The sequence below is a fragment of the Haematobia irritans genome, chromosome 2 (genome assembly GCF_050003625.1).
Source record: "Haematobia irritans isolate KBUSLIRL chromosome 2, ASM5000362v1, whole genome shotgun sequence".
NCBI lineage: Eukaryota > Metazoa > Arthropoda > Insecta > Diptera > Muscidae > Haematobia > Haematobia irritans.
Window position 1 is genome coordinate 185,385,845 of NC_134398.1, and position 22,774 is coordinate 185,408,618.

The window sequence follows — 22,774 nt, forward strand, 5'->3', positions numbered from 1 at the left end:
ACAATGGTCTGAATAGTCTAAGTGAGCCTGAATCTTAATCGGGCTGCCACTTTAACCTAACCTAATCTAACCTAACCTAGATATAACTCCCATATATATTTTTCATCCGATTTGCACTTATATGACCACGGAGGCCAAAGTTAAACTCCCAATTACATGAAATTTTGCTGAGATTGCAGAATTATTATTCTAACTATGCATGTCAAATTTGGTCAAAATCGGTTCAGATTTAAATACAGCTCCCTTGTAGGTATACTACAGAGTTGGGGAAATATAGAAGGATGTTTAATATTTTAATCCCATTTTTAATGGATTTTTCCTCCAATTGACTTGATAGTTTCTACAGAGAATATATTTAATTCGCTATTTAAGTGTGCCAAGTGTGATCTAATTTGGTTCAGATTTAAATAAATCCTCAATATAGTTGTTCTTTCGGTTTATTATATGACCAAAATACCCACATTTTAAACAAAATTCTGTGATGATTTCCCAATATCGTAATCATATCGTACACACTGTAATGCCAGACTTTCCACAGAATAGTTGAGTTTTAAATAAGGCTCCGACTTGTGGAAATATCGCCCGACTTGGCCAAATAATATATCATAACCTACAATAGACCACATATCTTCAAATCGGTTAAGATATAGATATTTGAATATGAGAATATAAACCTTCGTAATAACTCCAAACAAATTTGAAGGAGTTGAGATGGTAACACAAATTTTGGTGTACATAGTGGTGAAGGGTATAATATAATCGGCCCTGCCCGACTTTAGACTTTACTTACTTATTTTTAATTAAAAATAATTTGATATATTTTTTTAAATTTATTAAATTAAATATTTAATAAATTTCAATAGATTTTATTTTGCATTTTAATGAAATTACCTTACACAATGCCACTGATAAAGAGTGATTGTTGTGTATTTAATGTAACATATATCAACGGAATCATATTGCGTATAATTTATATTAATTATCTTATAATACTTATACGCATCATCTTACCCACCATTTTGGACCTTTCCTTCCTACTAAAATTCTTTGAAGCTTATTTCTAACAATGTGAACAAACTTGGAGTAATTTCTAAAATGGACTGTATGTTAATGATTTGGTAAACTCCCAGAGTTGTTAATATCAGCCAATATCAGTGAACCCAAGAAATATAAAAAAACAGAAACAAAGACAGAATTCAGTATTAACCAGAAGTCAGATTTATTGCTGCTGCGATCAATAGGCTTCTTACCGTCTTCGATGAAGATGTACAAGTGAGTTTTAAAGGGTTCGCGCGCAGGCGTTATAAAATTGAGTGAAGTTATTTACATTGGAATATTAATTCAAATATGGTGACTATCTATATCTCTTGAGTAAAAGCAATTATCGATAGTTGGTAAGAATAGATGGTTGCCATATGGAAACAATTCAAATTCAAAGAATATTCAAGTTATTCTAAGGGAAATTCATAATAGATAATAGAAAGGATAATTCATAATATTTTACTTCATAATTCATTAAATAGTTCATTAAACATTTTAAAAGGAAATATTTGTTTGTGGAACGGAGTTCAACATTCCGCCCCCTTTGCAGGATTGCAATTCAACGACGACAAGCACCTGAGATGACCCAACCGAATATGGAACTTTGTGCTATTGGCATTGATGACGTTGTCTGTATTAGGCCGGCCAGAAGAATTTTCGAAAGTTGGTCGTTTCCAATTATAACTTCGATGTTCACAGGGTTGTAAAAATGAGGGTCTGCTAAATCCAAATGTCCATATACAGATTGAAATTGTTTGTCCTCCGTAGTTTCTGGAAGAGTCACATTAAATCGTCGTTGTACTACTCCGGTTATTTGAATTTTGGCCGACGAGTCATAAAATGATTGCAGGCTTAGAGTGCAATATTCGTCTCCGTTCAAACGAGTGGTTTGCAGATTGTAGCGTTGCACCAGCGATTCAAGAATACAAGTTCGCAAGCCAGCCGAGTTAAACATCAATCTTGTTTTACCAGGACCGTCCGGAGAAAGAAGTCGTGCCAAAGCAGTGGGAAGGAACACATGTATCTTTGTCCTTTGACTCAGACGTTCGTGTACAAGAGGTGGGGATCGCTGTGAGTGAGTTAGTTGACGGCGTGGCTTCTTTTGATGCTTGGAAGATGATCTTCTTGAGTTTCTGCGATTGATTTCCTTACGTCGGCTTTGAGAATTACGGTGAGTGTTAGAAGATGATGATTGCTGAGTGTGTCGAACTTGTTTGTGGTCGTCAATGTGTAACATTGTGTGGTGGTTGTGGTTGCAAACCATGCATGTTTTGCGGGAGCGACACCAATCACGTGTGTGGGACGAGCACAAGCATTTATAGCAAAAACGTTTCTCCTTAACTTCTTGTCTGCGTTTGTGTACATCCATATTATAAAATGCTGGACAGTCTTTCAATGTGTGCCACTTGTAGCAGATGCGACACTTTGGTGTAGATGTATGGCTAAAATACGTAAGACTTATTTAATGTGTGAACAGATAGAACTAAAAACTAAGCAGGCAGTATACACAGTTTAACTAGTGGACGGACTACAGTACCATTTTTTGTTCGAATTTCCGCAACACGAATTTTAGAATCAATACCAGAAAAAACTTTTATCACTCTACCTAGACACCATTCAGTAGGTGGAAGATTATCTTCTTTTACAATAACAAAGTCATTTTCTTTCAGATTTTTCTGCACAGTCTTCCATTTGTATCGTCTTTGCAATTCAAGAAGATATTCTGATTTCCAACGCTTCGCAAATTGCATTTGCAAAGTTTTTAGACGTTGCCAGCGATTTAAAAGATTCAAATTGTCAGAATATTCTTCAGGTACTGCTATTAGAGCAGATCCTCGCAATAAATGACCAGGTGTAAGGGGGTTCAGTTCAAATGGATCCTCACTCATAGGTGAAAGAGGTCGAGAATTCAAGATGCTCTCAATGCGAACAAGTAATGTGGAGAATTCTTCGAAAGTAAATTTCAAATTGGAAGCTACTTTCCGCAAATGACTCTTCATGCTCTTCACTGCCGACTCCCACAATCCTCCCATGTGTGGTGCGTGCGGTGGAATGAAGTGCCAAGAAAACCCATGCAGATTGTACTTTTCAGATATCGACTTCTGTGCACTCTTCAAAAATATCATATATTCAGTGGCCAATGCTCTACTTGCACCAACGAAATTGGTGCCATTGTCAGAAAACATTTTGCTTGGGAATCCTCTACGCCCTGTGAATCGATTAAAAGTAGAAAGGAAAGCCTCCGTTGTAAGTTCTGAACAGGCTTCCAGGTGAACAGCTCGAGTTGACATACATACGAAGATAGCCGCGTATCCCTTTTGTAATTTGGCGTTTCTAAGACGCGAGGTTTTTATTTCAAAAGGGCCGGCAAAATCAACGCCAGTATGTGTAAAGGGCAAAGAAAACGTGCATCTTTCAGTTGGCAATGAAGACATTATTTGTGTGCGAATTTTACTTTTATATATAGTGCAGGTGCGACAGTTTCTTATACAGTGTCTTATTATACTTTTCAAACGTATGATGTAAAATTCTTGGCGAATGGCTCGTAACATCACTTGATGCTCAGAATGCAGCAACAGTTTATGAGTATATTCGACAAATAGTTTGCAAAATCTTGATTTTTCAGGTAAGATTATCGGAAATCTTTCGTTGTAACTTAGATCAGAATTAGATAGTCGACCATTCACTCGTAATAATCCGTTTTCATCAAGTTTCGGATTCAGTGCAAGTAACCTACTTTTAGAATTAATGGGCATGCGATTTTCAATAGCATTATATTCAGTTGAATAGTATTTGCGTTGAGCTTGTCGTATCAGATTAAATTTTACAACTTTTATCTCTTCCTTGGTAATAAAATCAGTATTAATTTCTGGAATCCTTATCTTCCTACATTTGCTTATAAATCTATACATGTAGCATAACACGCGTAGCGCTCGATCAAAAGATGAAAATCGATCTAGAATGTCTTCAATCTGAGTATCAGTATGAAAAGTTACGATTTTCCGTTCAAGACTAGGTTCTTTAAATGTAACAGATTTAGGCCATAATTCAGAGGGACTGGTTAGCCATTTTGGACCGTGCCACCATAATGAGTTATCATTTAGTTCTGATGCTGTGCAACCCCGTGTACCAATGTCCGCAGGATTTTCGTTAGACGAGACATGTCTCCAGGTAGCATTTCCAACATTTTCAAGAATTTCTGAAACTTTATTGGCAACAAATGTCTTCCAGTGAAACGGTGGTTTGTCCAGCCATGCCAATGTAATAGTAGAATCAGTCCACAGATAAATCTCAGAAACAGCCAAGCTCAAATTTTTACAGACAGTTTTCAAAAGTTTAGATAACAGTGCGGCTCCACATAGCTCCAATCTAGGCAAGCTTACAGTTTTCAATGGAGCCACTTTGCTTTTTGATACAAGCAAATTTGATATAACAGTATTATCAGTTGATTTGGTACAGATATAAAGACATGCGCAGTACGCCTTTTCCGAGGCGTCGCAAAATCCGTGAATTTGTATTTGATTTCCAGGCGAATAGTTCAACCAGCGCGGAATCTTGATATTTTCAATATTTGGGAGATTCGATATAAAGAAATTATATTTTTCGAACGAATGCGGTTTAACTTCTTCGTCCCAATCAGTCCCATCAATCCAGAGCTGTTGCATTAGTACTTTAGCTACGACAATTATCGGTGCCAACCAGCCAGCTGGGTCAAATATCTTTGCAATTATTGACAAAATTTTTCTTTTCGTTAAAGGAGGGGATGGTACAGAAATATTGGACACCTGATAGTGGAATGAGTCAGTCATAGCATTCCATCGAATGCCTAATGTTTTCGTTTCGCTAGCGTCTTCATGTTTCAAAAAATCTTCTCTTAGGAGATCTTCGGGGGGCACTTGTTCAAGAATTTCTGGATGGTTCGCTGTAAGTTTTTTCAATGGAAACCCAGCAGAATCGAGTAAATCAATCAGTTGACGCAGATAATATTTTGTTTCAGAGATAGTGTGACTTCCAGACAATATATCGTCAACATAAATCTGATTTTGTAAAATAGACGATGCTGTAGGATGAGTTGCTTTCCCATCTTCACTCAGTTGTAATAAAGTTCTGATTGCTAGGTAGGGGGCACAGTTTACCCCAAACGTTACAGTTTTCAAGCAATAGTCTTGAAGCAATTCAGTTTCAGAATTTCGGAAAATAATTCGCTGATATTGTCTATCATTTTCGTGAACAAGAATTTGGCGATACATTTTTTGAATGTCGCCATTGAAAACATATTGAAAGAAACGCCAACGTAGTATTACGCTCATCAGATCATTTTGTAATATTGGGCCAGTATGCAAGATATCATTTAACGAAAATCCAGACGACGACTTTTTCGAGGCATTAAAAACAACTCTGACCTTTGTAGAAGTGCGTTCTGGTTTCACTACAGCGTGATGAGGAAGATAATAGGAACTATAGCCAGCTTTTCCGCAGACTTCCAAGGAGCCACAAGGCTCCATATGGTCAAGATCCAAGTATTCGGAGAGAACTTTTGAATATTCAGTTTCAAGATCAGGCGATTTTTTTAAAGTGTTTTCCAGATGAAGAAATTGACCCATAGCAGCTCTTCTTGACGAGCCAAGAGCCATATTGGGAGGAAGATCATGTCGGAATGGTAAGCGAACGACATATTTTCCATCAGGTTGTCGAATAGTATTTTCCTTATAGAAATTTTCGCACCAAACGTCATTGTCAGATTGAGGTTTCATTGAAGTAACTTCTTCAAGTTCCCAGAATTTTTTCAACTCCTCATTCAAATTATCAGAACTAGTCACAAAATTTGCAAATGTTGAAACCGACCGAGCTCTTGGCGGACCACTCAAAATCCACCCAAATTCAGTTTCTTGTGCTAAGAGATTCCCAGAAACATTTTGGTGAACACCAGACTTCAAAATAAATGGAAGAATATCACTTCCCAGTAACATATCAATTTGTCCAGGTCGGTAAAAGTATGGATCAGCTAATTCCATGGTTTTCAATTTTGACCAATCAGAAATGCGAGTAGGCGAAGTCGGCATTAAATGATTCATACTTGATATAACAATTGCCGTCGCTTTCAATTTAAATTCAGACTTCCGAGATTTTAAAGTTATATCGCAAATTTTTGACGAGTTTTCTAAAACTGTACCGCCAAGGCCTGAGATCGTCGTAAACGCCTTTCTTGTCGGTATGGAATATTTATTTGCAACTCTGCTCGAGATGAACGATTCCTGGGATCCCTGGTCAATGAAAACCCTAATTGTAAAATTTGTTCCTAAATGTTCCAAATCGATAAGGGCAGTCGGTAAAACAGTACAATCGCCAGAAGTAACAAAGTTCGATTGAACATGTGAAACAGAATTACCATATGCAGCAGCCGAAGTAGATGGCTGATCAGTATATTGTGCATCAATATGGTAAGTGGAAACTTGTTGATCAATTTGAGCCATATCCCGATTTCTAGCGTTACTAGAATCATAATGCAGTAAAGTATGATGGGATTGTTGACATTTCTGGCAGTGTCTGTCACTTTGACAGTTTTGAGCAATATGTCCGTAAGACAAACAGTTTTCACATATTTTATTCGTATTAACAAATTTTCTTCGTTCAGAAATAGTCCAAGACTTGAATTTAATACATGCTCGTAAAGCATGATTTTGCTTGCAGATCTTACAGGGTTTGAAACTATTTTCAGTCTTTGTATAGTAGGTTTGGGTTTTTTGAGGATTTTGGATTTTTTGAGAATTTGGCGCTGAACCAGAAGGTTTCCTAATATCTGAAATGGATTCTAACATGTTCAGCCTTCTAGATATAAATTCATCTAATTGTTCCCAGGATGGCATTTGTTTGTGATTTTCAAGAGAATTTTCCCAAGCAGACAAAGTTTCGTCAGGTAATTTCGAAGACACCCAAAATACCAGAATAGGATCCCAGGAAATCACAGAAATATTATAAGTCTTGAGAACTGAAAGGCAATTATTTACAGTGTATTGTAAGTTTCTTAACGCCTTCCCCTTTTCAGTACCTACTCGTTCCATTTCAAAAATTTTCTTTAACTGATGATTAACAAGTATACGCTTATTTTCGTATCTTTGCCTCAACGCTTCCCACGCTAGTCCAAAATTGTCATCAGTGAGAGAAAATTGTTTAACTATTTGGCTTGCTTCTCCCCTAGTCTTGGCCCTCAAGTGAAATAGTTTTTGCGCTGGAGATAACTTGGGATGTTTTATATAGATAGCCGTAAACATATCCCGAAAGCAAGGCCATTTTTCATATCCTCCACTAAATAATTCAGTATCACACGGAGGCAATTTTAAAGAAAATCCAGTTTCTTCAGGTGATTTCGACTCAGTTCTCACTACAGGTTGTGATGACTTATCCAGTTTCTTTTTTTCTATTTCAATCAAATCTAACATGTCCGCTTTGCACTTTTTGTATGCCCGAATTGATTCATTGAACTTCGAATGAATCGATTCCTGCTCAGTTTTACTGCGATCCTCAACCGTCATCTCAGTCTCGTATACATTGATAAATGATTGCCAACGACGTTCAAGATCGTCGAGATCCACTTGTAAACTTGAAAGTTTATGTTCAGATATATCTATGGCAGCAAAATTGGCGCAGTACGTGACCACTTGGTCAGAAAAAAATATAAATTTCTGAGAAGCCATGTTATATGGTGACTATAAGTTTCAATTCAGTGCAAAGAAAACACAGACAAACGGATTTCTATTCTAAATATATTCAGCTTTGATTTCGCACAACAGATACAGCAGAATTCAAGCAAATAAAAAAATATTTTCGTTTCAAATATTTCAAGATAGATTTGATTTCGCACAACAGAAGTCAATCAAGTATAATGGTAAAATCAAAATCAGTTTTAGCTCCACGAGAGCAATATTCAGGATTTCCAAAATTCAAAAATAGTTTTAGCTCAACGAGAGCAATATTCAGGGTAATTCCAAAATTAAAATAAAAAAAAAATAGTTTTAGCTCAACGAGAGCAATTTTTCAGGATGTAAATATATGCACCAAAATTTCAGATATATTCCACAAAAAATAGTTGTTTACTTTAAAAAAAAAGTGCAAATCGGTTTTAACTCCACAGGAGCAATATTTCAGACTTTAAAAAATTCAACAAGATATTTCTCACAGGGCAATAGTACACATTTCCAAAATTCACAAACAATTGTATAATATTCGAGATCAAAAAACCACTTTCAGATTCCAAATTTCGTGAAAATTAGAAAAAAAAATCCAGATTTTGAGAAATCAGAATATTCAAATTTTATCTATTTTTGACAAGTACAAATTGATGTTCAAAAAAATCGTATTCCTTCGTTTTTGATTTATCTACTATCGATGATGAATGACAATCAATAATGTAGAACAAATTTCCAAATCCAAAGCTTCAAAAAATGAATGTGATTTTGACAGTGATTGCGAATTTAATACGGCATAGAATAGAGAATTACTCCATTGAGAAATAATTATGACGATATTTACAAACAGTTCCAATTTAAAAACACTTCCAATTTCCACTTTTCGACAAAGTCTATGAATTTCTGTTACTTTACAGGAAGAACAAAAAAGGTTTAATTCAATGTTGAACATGCATTGATTTTAAAATAAATTCGATGTATTTATTCAACGTCTCAAAGGTGGCATTAAATTATAATTAACTATAGTTTTGAATTCTCCAAAAGGAAAATAATTCACTTCTTGTATCAAATGTTTTCTGTATGTACGCTGATTGATCGAAAAGTAGTAAATCATTCAGATAATGAATTTTGGAAAATGTGAGTAAAATGTGTACATATAATAAATAATTTTATTGCAAATTTCGATTTCGGTTCGAGCTTCAAAGTTAAATTTAAATCAGAAAACAATTCCACCTTTTTCCCAACTTCCTAGTACACTGGACACTGGGAAAAAAATCCAATTCACAATTGTCTCACATCAAGTGACTGTGACTTAAAATCAAATTTTCAGCTCGACTTCAAACAGAATTTATATCCAAATAGAATCCAATAGCCAAGTTGCAGGAATTTCCCTCTTTTTTCAAGTTCTTTCCAGACTGGATACTGGTAAAAAATTCGAATATACGATTGCTCTGATAACTTTATCGTGTACAATCAGATTAAGTCAGCCGCAGCTGAAAATTAAAATCCAAGCTTGTTCCAAATAGGTCTTTAAAATTTTAAACCAGTATTTCTGATTATGTTTTGTCTTTATAGCAAAGTTGAAAATAAATTCAAGTTTGCGATTGGTTTTATAAAACATAAAAAATAATATCTTTCAAAGCCAAAATTATCCAAAACAAAATTTGCACAAACAGCTTCACTGAAAAATATTCACTTTACATACCAATAAAAATCCGTATCAGAAAAAGTGCGTTATGCAAAATTGGTATTCTTATTTTGCTTTTGGCAGTATTTCAATATTACAAAATCACAAAAAAATTCTGCCCAGGGCAATTGTAAGAGAATATTTTTTCAATGTACCAATATCAGAAAATTTGACTTGACGTTATTTTTCAGTGTAGATGAATATTGTAGTTTTATTGTGGACAAATTTCTTTATTTGTCTCAATAAATTTTAATCAAAATATGCGCCACTTCAAAATAGCAACTTCCAAATTATCATATTATTTTTATCAATTCGTTGGCAACTCTACTAAAAAACAAACAACACTCACCGGTCTGACACCTTCAAACATACCTCAATTCCGTATGCACATCACCACCGTTATGATTCCAGGCAAATTTTGTTTCCAATTATATAGCCACCACAAGTCAAAACCACATTCCTCCAACCAATTAATTTATCCATCCAACCATAGGCAAACAATAGGCAACAGGCAAACACCATCAACAACAATAGGCAATAGGCAAATACCATTCAACAATCAATAGGCAAAATTCGCAATAGTACTTCACAGCAATCGAAATTCAATTTCCAAATTCACAGTTCACAATGTAATAATTTTCTTTAACCACTTTTAGTTTTTTCTTTCCAATAATTTTTTCAATCACTTTAGTTAATCCACAAATTATTTCATTTATTTTCTGTTTTTTTTTTCTTTCCTCACCTCCTTAAATTCTGTCTAACACATTTGACATCAAGAGTAGAATGCCAAAACAACCAAAACCCAGTCTTTCTGTAACCTCTGTCTCTCTTCTCTGTTAATTTTGCATTTATGTAAAGTCAATGCAAAATCAAACTTACTAAACAGTGTTGCCCAATTAAGAGTTTTAACATATGTAGAGGCAAAATTCTTAGAGTATAATTGTCACATAAATTTTTATTTTAAAATTTATTCGTGCGTATCGGAAACGATCACCAACCAGATTGGCTAATGGAATTTACAATATAATAAATATTTTACTCTAGCAGACAATAGAAATTTTAAGTTATAAGAATATTTAACAATAATAATCTGACGAGGTTTTTGCGTTCTCCCACTATAGAGTATAGTGACAACACTGTTGTTCAATTTCCAAAATCTATGAGAAAAAGAGATGAGCTGTCTGGATTGTGTATGTGAAGTTCTTTGCAATGGTGGGTGGCAAGGGGGTTTTTAAACAGTAAATCAATAAACGTATTTAGTGAGGCACTGAATGTGGATGTCTGTCAATGTTAAGCAAGTGGTGCGAAAATAAGTGAGAGTGAAGTTGGACAATGTGTCAAAATATTTATTATGGTAAATGAGAGACTGTGGCATACGTATACATTTATCAGTGGGCATGAATGTTAAACATTTTTCTTTCGATCATGACCTGTTAACAAATTTTGTACATGTACAAATGTATGTTGACAGTGAGTATTGACGTTGTTAAAGGTAGGTCAGCAGGTATGTTGAGAACAAACCAGCTGTAAACATGGATGTTGCAATGTTGGGAACAATGTTGCAAGTTAATGTTTCAAACGAAAGTTGAAACATATGTTGATAGTGAGTATTTATGTTGCTAATGGTAGGTCAGCAGGTATGTTGAGAACAAACCAGCTGTAAACATGGATGTTGCAATGTTGAGAACAATGTTGTAAGTGAATGTTTCAAAGGAAAGTTGATATAAACTTTTGTGTATGTACAAATGTATGTTGATAAAATAATTTGGGTATGTGGCGTATGTTACTGTAACAAAACCGTATGGACGGTGAGCATGAACATTGACTGTAATTAAATATGTATGCTATGATCAAATGTTGAGATGCTCAGGAATGTTGTTAGAACGTTGTTTATCGATAAGTTCGGTTGAATGTTAACCGTAAACATGTATGACAATTTCAAATGAAATTACTTGGTAGTTTTAGAGTTGTAAATTAAGAGAATCTCTCTTAAACTCTAAAGAAACAATTTTATTCAATTCAAAATGTATGTTAAAGCTTATGCTTTCTGTTGATTGTTGTACACCAATCATATAAATGACAAATAATTTATGCGTTCTTTTTGCTTTTTTTGTGCTCGTGAAGCAACAAATTCTGCTAAAAAAAGAGAGTTGCATATATCAGATTGTAATATGACACTTTCGTGAAAAGCACATATGAGTGTAACAATATTAACAGAAGTTGATGACTTTGTACAATTGCGGTAGTAGCTTTTGAGGAACGAATAGAATTTTGTCAAACTTTTGTAAAATCACACAACATATTCGAGAAATGGTACTGTTTTTTCGATTTCTTTTCACAGTTCGACGGTTTCAAAATGTCTTTCCACCAATTTAAATTTCAATTTATAGTTTCTATCCGTTCACAGCACAATAAATCTTACATACCTGTTTTCCATAATTTTACGATGTAAAAGGATGATATACAGTATTGCGTAACTTGAATGCGACTCAGATTTTTTAACAATTTCTTCCAGTTCCTTGACGGTTCGTAAGGACCATGAACAAACTTGGAGTAATTTCTAAAATGGACTGTATGTTAATGATTTGGTAAACTCCCAGAGTTGTTAATATCAGCCAATATCAGTGAACCCAAGAAATATAAAAAAACAGAAACAAAGACAGAATTCAGTATTAACCAGAAGTCAGATTTATTGCTGCTGCGATCAATAGGCTTCTGGTTCTTCGAGCCGGATCATGAACAAACTTGGAGTAATTTCTAAAATGGACTGTATGTTAATGATTTGGTAAACTCCCAGAGTTGTTAATATCAGCCAATATCAGTGAACCCAAGAAATATAAAAAAACAGAAACAAAGACAGAATTCAGTATTAACCAGAAGTCAGATTTATTGCTGCTGCGATCAATAGGCTTCTTACCGTCTTCGATGAAGATGTACAAGTGAGTTTTAAAGGGTTCGCGCGCAGGCGTTATAAAATTGAGTGAAGTTATTTACATTGGAATATTAATTCAAATATGGTGACTATCTATATCTCTTGAGTAAAAGCAATTATCGATAGTTGGTAAGAATAGATGGTTGCCATATGGAAACAATTCAAATTCAAAGAATATTCAAGTTATTCTAAGGGAAATTCATAATAGATAATAGAAAGGATAATTCATAATATTTTACTTCATAATTCATTAAATAGTTCATTAAACATTTTAAAAGGAAATATTTGTTTGTGGAACGGAGTTCAACACAATGGTATATTTTTTTTATTTTCGATAAATATATTATTAAATAAAAAATTAAAAATTTTAAATAGAATACTTCCAAGTGCATTTGGTCTTCCACAATATCACTCATAACGAATAATTGCTATGTAAAGGGTGATTTGTTAAGAGCTTGATAACTTTTTTTTAAAAAAAAACGCATAAAATTTGCAAAATCTCATCGGTTCTTTATTTGAAACGTTAGATTGGTCCATGACATTTACTTTTTGAAGATAATTTCATTTAAATGTTGACCGCGGCTGCGTCTTAGGTGGTCCATTCGGAAAGTACAATTTTGGGCAACTTTTTCGAGCATTTCGGCCGGAATAGCCCGAATTTCTTCGGAAATGTTGTCTTCCAAAGCTGGAATAGTTGCTGGCTTATTTCTGTAGACTTTAGACTTGACGTAGCTCCACAAAAAATAGTATAAAGGCGTCAAATCGCATGATCTTGGTGGCCAACTTACCGGTCCATTTCTTGAGATGAATTGTTCTCCGAAGTTTTCCCTCAAAATGGCCATAGAATCGCGAGCTGTGTGGCATGTAGCGCCATCTTGTTGAAACCACATGTCAACCAAGTTCAGTTCTTCCATTTTTGGCAACAAAAAGTTTGTTAGCATCGAACGATAGCGATCGCCATTCACCGTAACGTTGCGTCCAACAGCATCTTTGAAAAAATACGGTCCAATGATTCCACCAGCGTACAAACCACACCAAACAGTGCATTTTTCGGGATGCATGGGCAGTTCTTGAACGGCTTCTGGTTGCTCTTCACTCCAAATGCGGCAATTTTGCTTATTTACGTAGCCATTCAACCAGAAATGAGCCTCATCGCTGAACAAAATTTGTCGATAAAAAAGCGGATTTTCTGCCAACTTTTCTAGGGCCCATTCACTGAAAATTCGACGTTGTGGCAGATCGTAAGTCTATTCATGATGAAATGTCAAAGCATACTGAGCATCTTTCTCTTTGACACCATGTCTGAAATCCCACGTGATCTGTCAAATACTAATGCATGAAAATCCTAACCTCAAAAGAATCACCCTTTATTTCTATGTATATCAACGGAATCATATTGCGTATAATTTATATTAATTATTTTATAATACTTATACGCATCATCTTACCAGCAATACGAATTAGTCTAATATGAAAATATCCATATGCTTTAATTTATATAAGTCTATTAAATTCAAATTTATTTTGCTCTCAACTAAAGGGTGATTCTTTTGAGGTTAGGATTTTCATGCATTAGTATTTGACAGATCACGTGGGATTTCAGACATGGTGTCAAAGAGAAAGATGCTCAGTATGCTTTGACATTTCATCATGAATAGACTTACTAACGAGCCACAACGTCGAATTTTCAGTGAATGGGCCATAGAAAAGTTGGCAGAAAATCCGCTTTTTTATCGACAAATTTTGTTCAGCGATGAGGCTCATTTCTGGTTGAATGGCTACGTAAATAAGCAAAATTGCCGCATTTGGAGTGAAGAGCAACCAGAAGCCGTTCAAGAACTGCCCATGCATCCCGAAAAATGCACTGTTTGGTGTGGTTTGTACGCTGGTGGAATCATTGGACCGTATTTTTTCAAAGATGCTGTTGGACGCAACGTTACGGTGAATGGCGATCGCTATCGTTCGATGCTAACAAACTTTTTGTTGCCAAAAATGGAAGAACTGAACTTGGTTGACATGTGGTTTCAACAAGATGGCGCTACATGCCACACAGCTCGCGATTCTATGGCCATTTTGAGGGAAAACTTCGGAGAACAATTCATCTCAAGAAATGGACCGGTAAGTTGGCCACCAAGATCATGCGATTTGACGCCTTTAGACTATTTTTTGTGGGGCTACGTCAAGTCTAAAGTCTACAGAAATAAGCCAGCAACTATTCCAGCTTTGGAAGACAACATTTCCCAAGAAATTCGGGCTATTCCGGCCGAAATGCTCGAAAAAGTTGCCCAAAATTGGACTTTCCGAATGGACCACCTAAGACGCAGCCGCGGTCAACATTTAAATGAAATTATCTTCAAAAAGTAAATGTCATGGACCAATCTAACGTTTCAAATAAAGAACCGATGAGATTTTGCAAATTTTATGCGTTTTTTTAAAAAAAAAAGTTATCAAGCTCTTAACAAATCACCCTTTATAATTAAACATTTTTTAATTCTTTCATCTATACCAAAATACAGATTATTGCACAAGAGGGTCTTCACAGACAGTCCGCACTACCAATGTAATAACTTTATCAGTTATGTAAATTTACAATTCCAATAAAATATTAATTTACATATATATTTCGTTTGATGTATGCTATTTCTATCAGACGCATTAAAATGTGCAACATTGAAACATTTCATTCAAGAGTTTAATAGTTTGCATATTTAGAGCAATACGGTTTGTTAAGGATGGAAATTTTATGTAATATAACTGAACTTAGTTTTACAATTTTAATTGCAATGTCATAACCTTTGACCCATTGTAACATTTTATGCATCACCTTTGCAATTCCCAATCAATCAAATTTTACAAAAATTTATTCTACCGGAAAGTTCAATGCATACATTCCAATTAAAAGTTTCTAATTGTAGCTTTGAATTTTATATGTCAATTGTGAGTTTTCTTATGTTTTAGAATATATCATAAAACTGATATGTAATTCAAAAATGGTTGGATAAAAAAACCACACATATAATATAATTTAATATTTGTAGTAGATTTGTTTTTATTTAAATAAAAATATGTTATTATTAAATAAATAAATAAAAATGATTAAATAGAAAACATCCTGGAGCGTTGGTCTCGGCAATTATTTATGTTAATTTAAAATAATCATACGCTCCCAAGTCTTTCAGAAGAATTAAATCAAATCACTTATACGCAACCATGTATCTTAGGTTTGTAATTTTATGGAGCACAAACACGGTTGCCATATGAGCCAAAAATAATCTACCAAATTTTTAAGAAAATTTTTACCAAATAGAAAAATTTTATTTCGCAGTGTTTGTTAAAATTTTTGTGGTTATTAGTTGTGACAAATTTTTATTTCTATAGAAAATTTTATTTCTATCGAAAATTTTGCTAACATTTTATTTCTAACTACAATTTTGCTATAATTATATTTCTATCGACAATTTTGTCAACATTTGATTTCTATCGAGAATTTTGTCAAGTTTTTCTTTTTATATTTTTTTTTTTTCAAAATTTTATTTCTATAGAAAATTTTGCCAAAATTGTATTTGTATATTTTTTTTTCAAAATTCTATTTCTATCGAAAATTTTGTCAAAATTTTATTTCTATAGAACATTTTGTCAAAATTTTATTTTTATAGAACATTTTGTCAATATTTTATTTCTTAATAAACTGATACGAGGATTGAAAAACATTTTTTTTCCATAAACATATTATGAAATAAAAAATATTAGATATAATATGCGTTGATTTCAGCAATCAATTATACTAAATTAAAATAATCATACGCTCCACGGTTTTTTTTCTCGAAAAATTAAATTAAAATCACTTATACGCAATCGAGTACATATAGATTGTCATTTTATGTAACATGAATCTTAACAATTAAGCAAAGGGATGTATGTATGGATGGTATTATAGTTGATATGATCGCTTTGAAGAAAAATAGATAAATATCAAGAAATTCGTTTTACAATTTTGCATAGCTTATACCTAAAAATTGCCAAGTAGTGATGTCTGTCGAATTTATATAAATTATACGACCTAGGGGTCATATTTAGATATAAATAAAATTACTCATTCGCAATCATGTCCTATAGAACATTTTGTCAATATTTTATTTCTTAATAAACTGATACGAAAATTGAAAAATTTTGTGTAAAAAGTACCTCAGCACATATTTAATTAAATTTTATGTTTGTAGCAGAGTTTTTATTTTCGATAAAAATATTATTACATAAAAAAAATATTAAATATAATATGCGTTGCGTTCCAGCAATTAATCAATTATATTAAATTAAAATAATCATACGCTCCAACGTTATTTTTTCGAAAAATTAAATAAAATCACTTATACGCAACCGAGTGCCTACAGATTGTCATTTTATGTAACATGAATCTTAACAATTAAGCAAAGGGATGTATGTATGGATGGTATTATAGTTGATATGATCGCTTTGAAGAAAAATAGATAAATATCAAGAAATTCGTTTTACAATTTTGCATAGTTTATACCTAAAAATCGGCAAGTAGTGATGTCTGTCGAATTTATATAAATTATACGCCTTAGGGGTCATATTTAGATATAAATAAAATTACTCATTCGCAATCATGTCCTTGTAATAGGGAAATTTTATAGCTGGTAAGAATTTACTCGCATACAAATATCAGATGATCTATATCTAAATCTTAACCAACATAGGTGGTATTTATTAGCTTAAGCATTAGATAGCATAAGATAGATTAACAAATGAGGGAAATATTTCGCCTCTGTGGTATTTGTATAAATTATACGCCATATGATTCACATTTATGTATAAATAATATTTATGTCCTGGTAAAAGGGAATTTTTGAAGATTTTAAGAAATTGGATCTATATCTAAATTTGAACCAACATTGATTGTATTTTTCTACCTTAGATGTATTTATTTATATATTTACAATCATAATGAATTATGAAAATAAACAGGTAATATAGGTGCTAACAACATAGGTTTTCGACCTGTTTCTACCTTAGAGAATAATGTCGATTCTTACTTTGTGTCATATTTCAAGAATATATTTTAATAAACGGGAATAATATGTAGTGACATATGTGGTATTTATATGAATTATACGCCCCATGATTCCGATTTAGATATAAATAAAATTACTCATTCGCAATATTTTCGCTTTTAGGAAAATCGAGCGATATATTCATGTGGGAGCTATATAAAAATGAACAACCAATTAGGGAAAAAGGAAATAATTTTGAAAACAAAATCCATTGAAATAAAGTAAATTTGACTTTGATAACTATGAAACTAGTCTTCACAAATAGAAATAAAATGTTGACAAAATTTTCTACAGAAATACATTTTTGCCAAAATTGTCTATAGAAATAAAATTTTGCCAAAATCTTCTATAGAAGTAAAATTTTTGCAAAATTTTATATAGAAATAAGATTTTGGTAAAATTTTCTATAGAAATAAAATTTTGACAAAGTTTTCCATAGAAATAAAATTTTGGCAAAATTTTCTTTAGAAATAAAATTTTGGGAAAATTTTCTATAGAAATAAAATATTGACAAAATTTTATATAGAAATAAAATTTTGACAAAATTTTCTTTAGAAATAAATTTTGACAAAAACTTTTATAGAAATAAAATTTTGACAAATTTTTCTTTAGAAATCAAATTTTGACAAATTTTTCTTTAGAAATAAAATTTTGGCAAAATTTTCTTTAGAAATAAATTTTGACAAAAACTTTTATAGAAATAAAATTTTGGCAAAATTTGCTATAGAAATAAAATTTTGACTAAATTTTCTTTAGAAATCAAATTTTGACAAATTTTTCTTTAGAAATAAAATTTTGGCAAAAATTTCTATAGAAATAAAATTTTGACAAAAATTTCGATATAAATAAAATTTTGGCAAAAATTTCGATATATATAAATTTTTGACAAAATTTCCTATAAAAATACCTAAAAGGTCGTAGTCTTTAATTTTATATCAAACTCCTTAAATCGCTATTTGCTTCCCTTCTGTTTTCCAATTAACTCATAATTTTATACGGGTACCAGTTTACGATAAAAACTTCATATTTTATGTGAACATTAACTCCTAAGGACAACATAAACTCCTTCAAAGAGAAGGAAAAAATGCTTCTTCCATATAATTTCCATTTATTGACCATTCCACAAAACAAACGTCCTTTTTCGCTCCCCTAATAATATTCTTCTTTGCTATAAAAGCGTGCAAATATGAACTTTAGAGATTACCATCACCATCATTATTTTCATGTGTTAAAGTCCTTCATCATCCCATAGAAATTGACTGTGAAGGGATTTAATTTTTCTTTTGATAAAATTTTGAACAACCTGTTTTTCGACAACAAAAACATTTCACTTAATAACCCTAAATGACAATATAAAATAATTTAGCATGACAAGCCGTCCATCCTCAAAGCTTAATTGTGTACAATATAATCTTAATGAAATTGTCATCAGATGTCTGTGACATGTCCACAATATTGTTTAGTCGTAGACACTTTTTCGGGCGAAACACACTCACAAAATAATTCACAAAACTTATTCTGCCAATTGTTATTGGACTATTGTAAAGGTTGACCCATTCCAAAAAAATGTAATGTGAATTAGGGAATGCCGCACAGTGGATTATGAAGAAAAATATTCAGAGGCTTTCTGAATTGGCAATCAAATTTGTATAAAAAAAATCCAATTATAAAAATATTAATTTTTATAAAATTATTTTACGACACAATCTATTGGAAGTCAGGACTTCGGCCGTAAAAAATAAAAATATATTTGTGGCATTGTACTACAGAGCGTATAATTGTTATTATTGCAAAGAAAGAAAAAAAATAAATCATACGTACCCTGGGGTAAATTAAAATTACTATAAGCATAATGTAGGTGGATATTATGTATTGGATTTGGAGTTATAAAAAATTAAAAATTTTAAAAGGACAATAATTTTGCTGATAATTGTAGTTTTTTCTTTAATAAATACTGACCATTTTTATATGGATATAGGAGTTTAGGTCCTTATGTACAATATCTTATAGCAAATATAAACAAAACGGAACTATAGCCCTGCATAATATCAATATCCAGTCTAAAATAACATCAACTCGTAATATCAGAAAAAACTCACAAAAATTGTCCCAACGCATGCAAATGGCTTATAGATGCTTTAAACTAATATAAATATTTATATGGGCTATCCTTAGAGGAAAACAAAAATTTTATAAAGTTCTAAGAAAATATAAATAATAAGCTTCTTGGATATATGCTATAGTTTTTAATTAAAATTATTTATACGTCTAGTAGTCACGGTTACCACACGACAAATGGTAGATTTTTACTACAAATGGTAGATTTTTGATAGGTAGAATTCCTGATATTTTGGTAGATTTTGTCAAATATCTCTCTCAAAAAATTTTCTATAGAAATAAAATTTTCACAAAATTTTCTATTGAAATAAAAAAATTGACAAATTTTATTTAAGAAATAAGTTTTTACCAGAATTTTTTATAGAAATAAAATTTTGCCAACATTTCCATGGAAATAAATATGTCGACAAAATTTTTATAGAAATAAAATTTTCACAATTTTTTTTATAGAAATAATATTTTGCCAAATTTTTTATAGAAATAAAATTTTGACAAAATTTTCTATAGCAATAAAATTTTGACAAAATATTTTATAGAAATAAAATTTTGACAAAATTTTCTATAGAAATAAAATTAAAAAAAATCTATAGAAATAAAATTTTCTATAGAAATAAAATTTTGCCAAAATTTTCTACAGAAAAAAAATTTTGACAAAACTTTTTATAGAAATAAAATTTTGACAAAATTTTCTATAGAAATAAAATTAAAAAAATCTATAGAAATAAAAATTGTAACAGAATTCTCTATAGAAATAAAAATTGTAACAGAATTCTCTATAGAAATAAAATTTTGACAAAATTCTTAATAGAAATAAAATTTTGACAAAATTTTCTATAGAAATAAAAATTTGAGAAAATTTTCAATAGAAATAAAATTTTGACAAAATTTTCTATAGAAATGAAATTTTGACCAAATTTTCTATACAAAAAATTTTGACAAAATTTTTCATAGAAATAAAATTTTGACAAAAATTGTCCATAGAAATAAAATGTTGACAAAATTTTCTATGGAATTAAAATTTTGACAAAATATTCTATGGAATTAAAATTTTGACAAAATTTTCTATAGAAATAAAAATGTGAGAAAAATTTCAATAGAAATAAAATTTTGACAAAATTTTCTATAGAAATGAAATTTTGACAACATTTTCTATGGAAATAAAATGGCGACAAAATTTTTATAGAAATAAAATTTTGACAATTTTTTTTATAGAGATAAAATTTTGCCAGATTTTTTATAGAAATAAAATTTTGACAAAATTTTCTATAGGAATAAAATTTTGACAAAATTTTTATAGAAATAAATTTTTGACAAAATTTTTTATAGAAATAAATTTTTGCTACAATTTTATATAGGAATAAAATTTTGACAAAATTTTTTATAGAAATAAAATTTTGAAAATTTTTATAGAAATAAATTTTGTACAAAACTTTCGATAGAAATAAAATTTTGACAAAATTATCGATAGAAAAAAATTGACAAAATCATTTATAGAAATAAAATTTTGACAAAATTTTCTATAGAAATAAAGTTTTGAAAAAATTTTATATAGAAATAAATATTTGACAAAATTTTCTATGGAAATAAAATGTTGACAAATTTTCTATAGAAATAAAATTTTGCCAAAATTTTTTATAGAAATAAAATTTTGACAAAATTTTTTATAGAAATGAAATTTTGGCAAAATTTTTTATAGAAGTAAAATTGTGGCAAAATTTTTTATAGAAACTTTCTATAGAAATCTTGACAAAAATTTTTATGCAAATAAAATTTTGTCAAAATTTTCTATAGAAATACAATTTTGACAAAATTTTCTATAGAAATAAAATTTTGAAGAAATTTTCTCAAGAAATAAAAATTTGAAAAAAATTGAAAAAATTTTCTATAGAAATAAAATTTTGACAAAATTTTCCATAGAAATAAAATTTTGACAAAAAATTTTTTTCATAGAATATTTATTCTATAGAAATAAAATTTTGACACAATTTTCTATAGAAATAAAATTTTGACATAATTATCTATAGAAATAAAATTTTGACACAATTTTCTATTGAAATAAAATATTGACAAAATTTTCTATAGAAGTAAAAGTTTGATAGAATTTTCCATGGAAATAAAATTTTGCCCAAAATTTTCTATAGAAATAAAAATTCGACAAAATTTTCTATAGAAATAAAATTTTGACAAAATTTTCTATTGTGCAAAAATTTTCTATAGAAATAAAATTTCGAAATCTAAATCAATTTTCCAACTTCCATGAAAAAAAACGCAGGCACACACAACTGGCAATAGTTGCTTAACAAGCAACATTTAAAATTTTGACAACAATTTCTATAAAAGTAAAATGTTGACATTTTTGTATGATTTTATTGCGTCGTACTACGAAGCGTATGAATATTAGCTTTGTAGAGCAAAACGACAATATGAATTATACGCCCAATAGATATATGCTATAGTTTCAAATTAAAATTACTTATATGACTAGTAGTACAAGAAGGCCAATCGGCATTGTCTAAGACAGTTCGTATATTTTATATTTTTTTGTTACTTTATTGAATATTCAATGGTCGATTTAGAAGACTATGTAATGTCGATTAGAGCTGTTTTACAAATCAAAGAAATCAATTTCAGAGTTTTTTGGGGTAATTGAAAAGCCAAGATTCCTAAGCATAAAAAAGAACAATTTTTTCCTTCGAAAGGAAATTTTAGAAGTTTTCTTTTGTTCTTAAGTTTGTCTCTTTAAAGGCAAATAAATCTCTAGTTATGGTACCCGTTAATTTTTGTCCTCAATATACTTTTTTGACCTTAAAGAAACAACATTAAAACAGCTTATAATTGCTTATAAATTTCATTTCGCAAAATAAAAAAAAAATAATTTTATGCGATTTTAAACAAAGTAAACCTTAGCGTAAATCTCCCAATAGGTAAATCTCCGAATAATAGAAATTCACTATCCGAATCTGTCAAACTTAATTGTTATCCATTATAATTTTCTAATGAGAACAGCTGGTATTATTTCCATATTCTTTCAATTCATCGCACTGGGTTGCGTATGATTATTATGTTTGTCCATTCGAAGACAATATAAACCATACGCAACCCTGGGTCTAAGACTTTAATTAATATTACTCATTCGTTTAGTAATACAACAAGACAGTTGGACATTTTCTAATTGAGTTTGTATGTGTGACAAAGAAGAAATGATATTTTCCAAAAGACAATTATTATCAACTCTCTC

At 30.9% G+C, this 22,774-nt stretch overlaps 2 protein-coding genes across 2 annotated transcripts in view; both read right to left on the reverse strand.

Annotated features, from left to right (window-relative positions):
* The window catches only part of mtgo (miles to go), a gene marked incomplete in the record, with an annotated part of 496,136 nt that overhangs the window by 37,699 nt on the left and 435,663 nt on the right, over positions 1-22,774 (reverse strand).
* Positions 1,196-11,960, reverse strand: LOC142226805 (uncharacterized). Its single transcript, XM_075297024.1, has 2 exons — positions 11,841-11,960; positions 1,196-2,483 (listed from the first exon to the last, which is right to left on the reverse strand). The coding sequence occupies exons 1-2, from the start codon at positions 11,849-11,851 to the stop codon at positions 1,601-1,603; spliced, it is 894 nt and encodes a 297-aa protein (XP_075153139.1). The 5' UTR covers positions 11,852-11,960; the 3' UTR covers positions 1,196-1,600.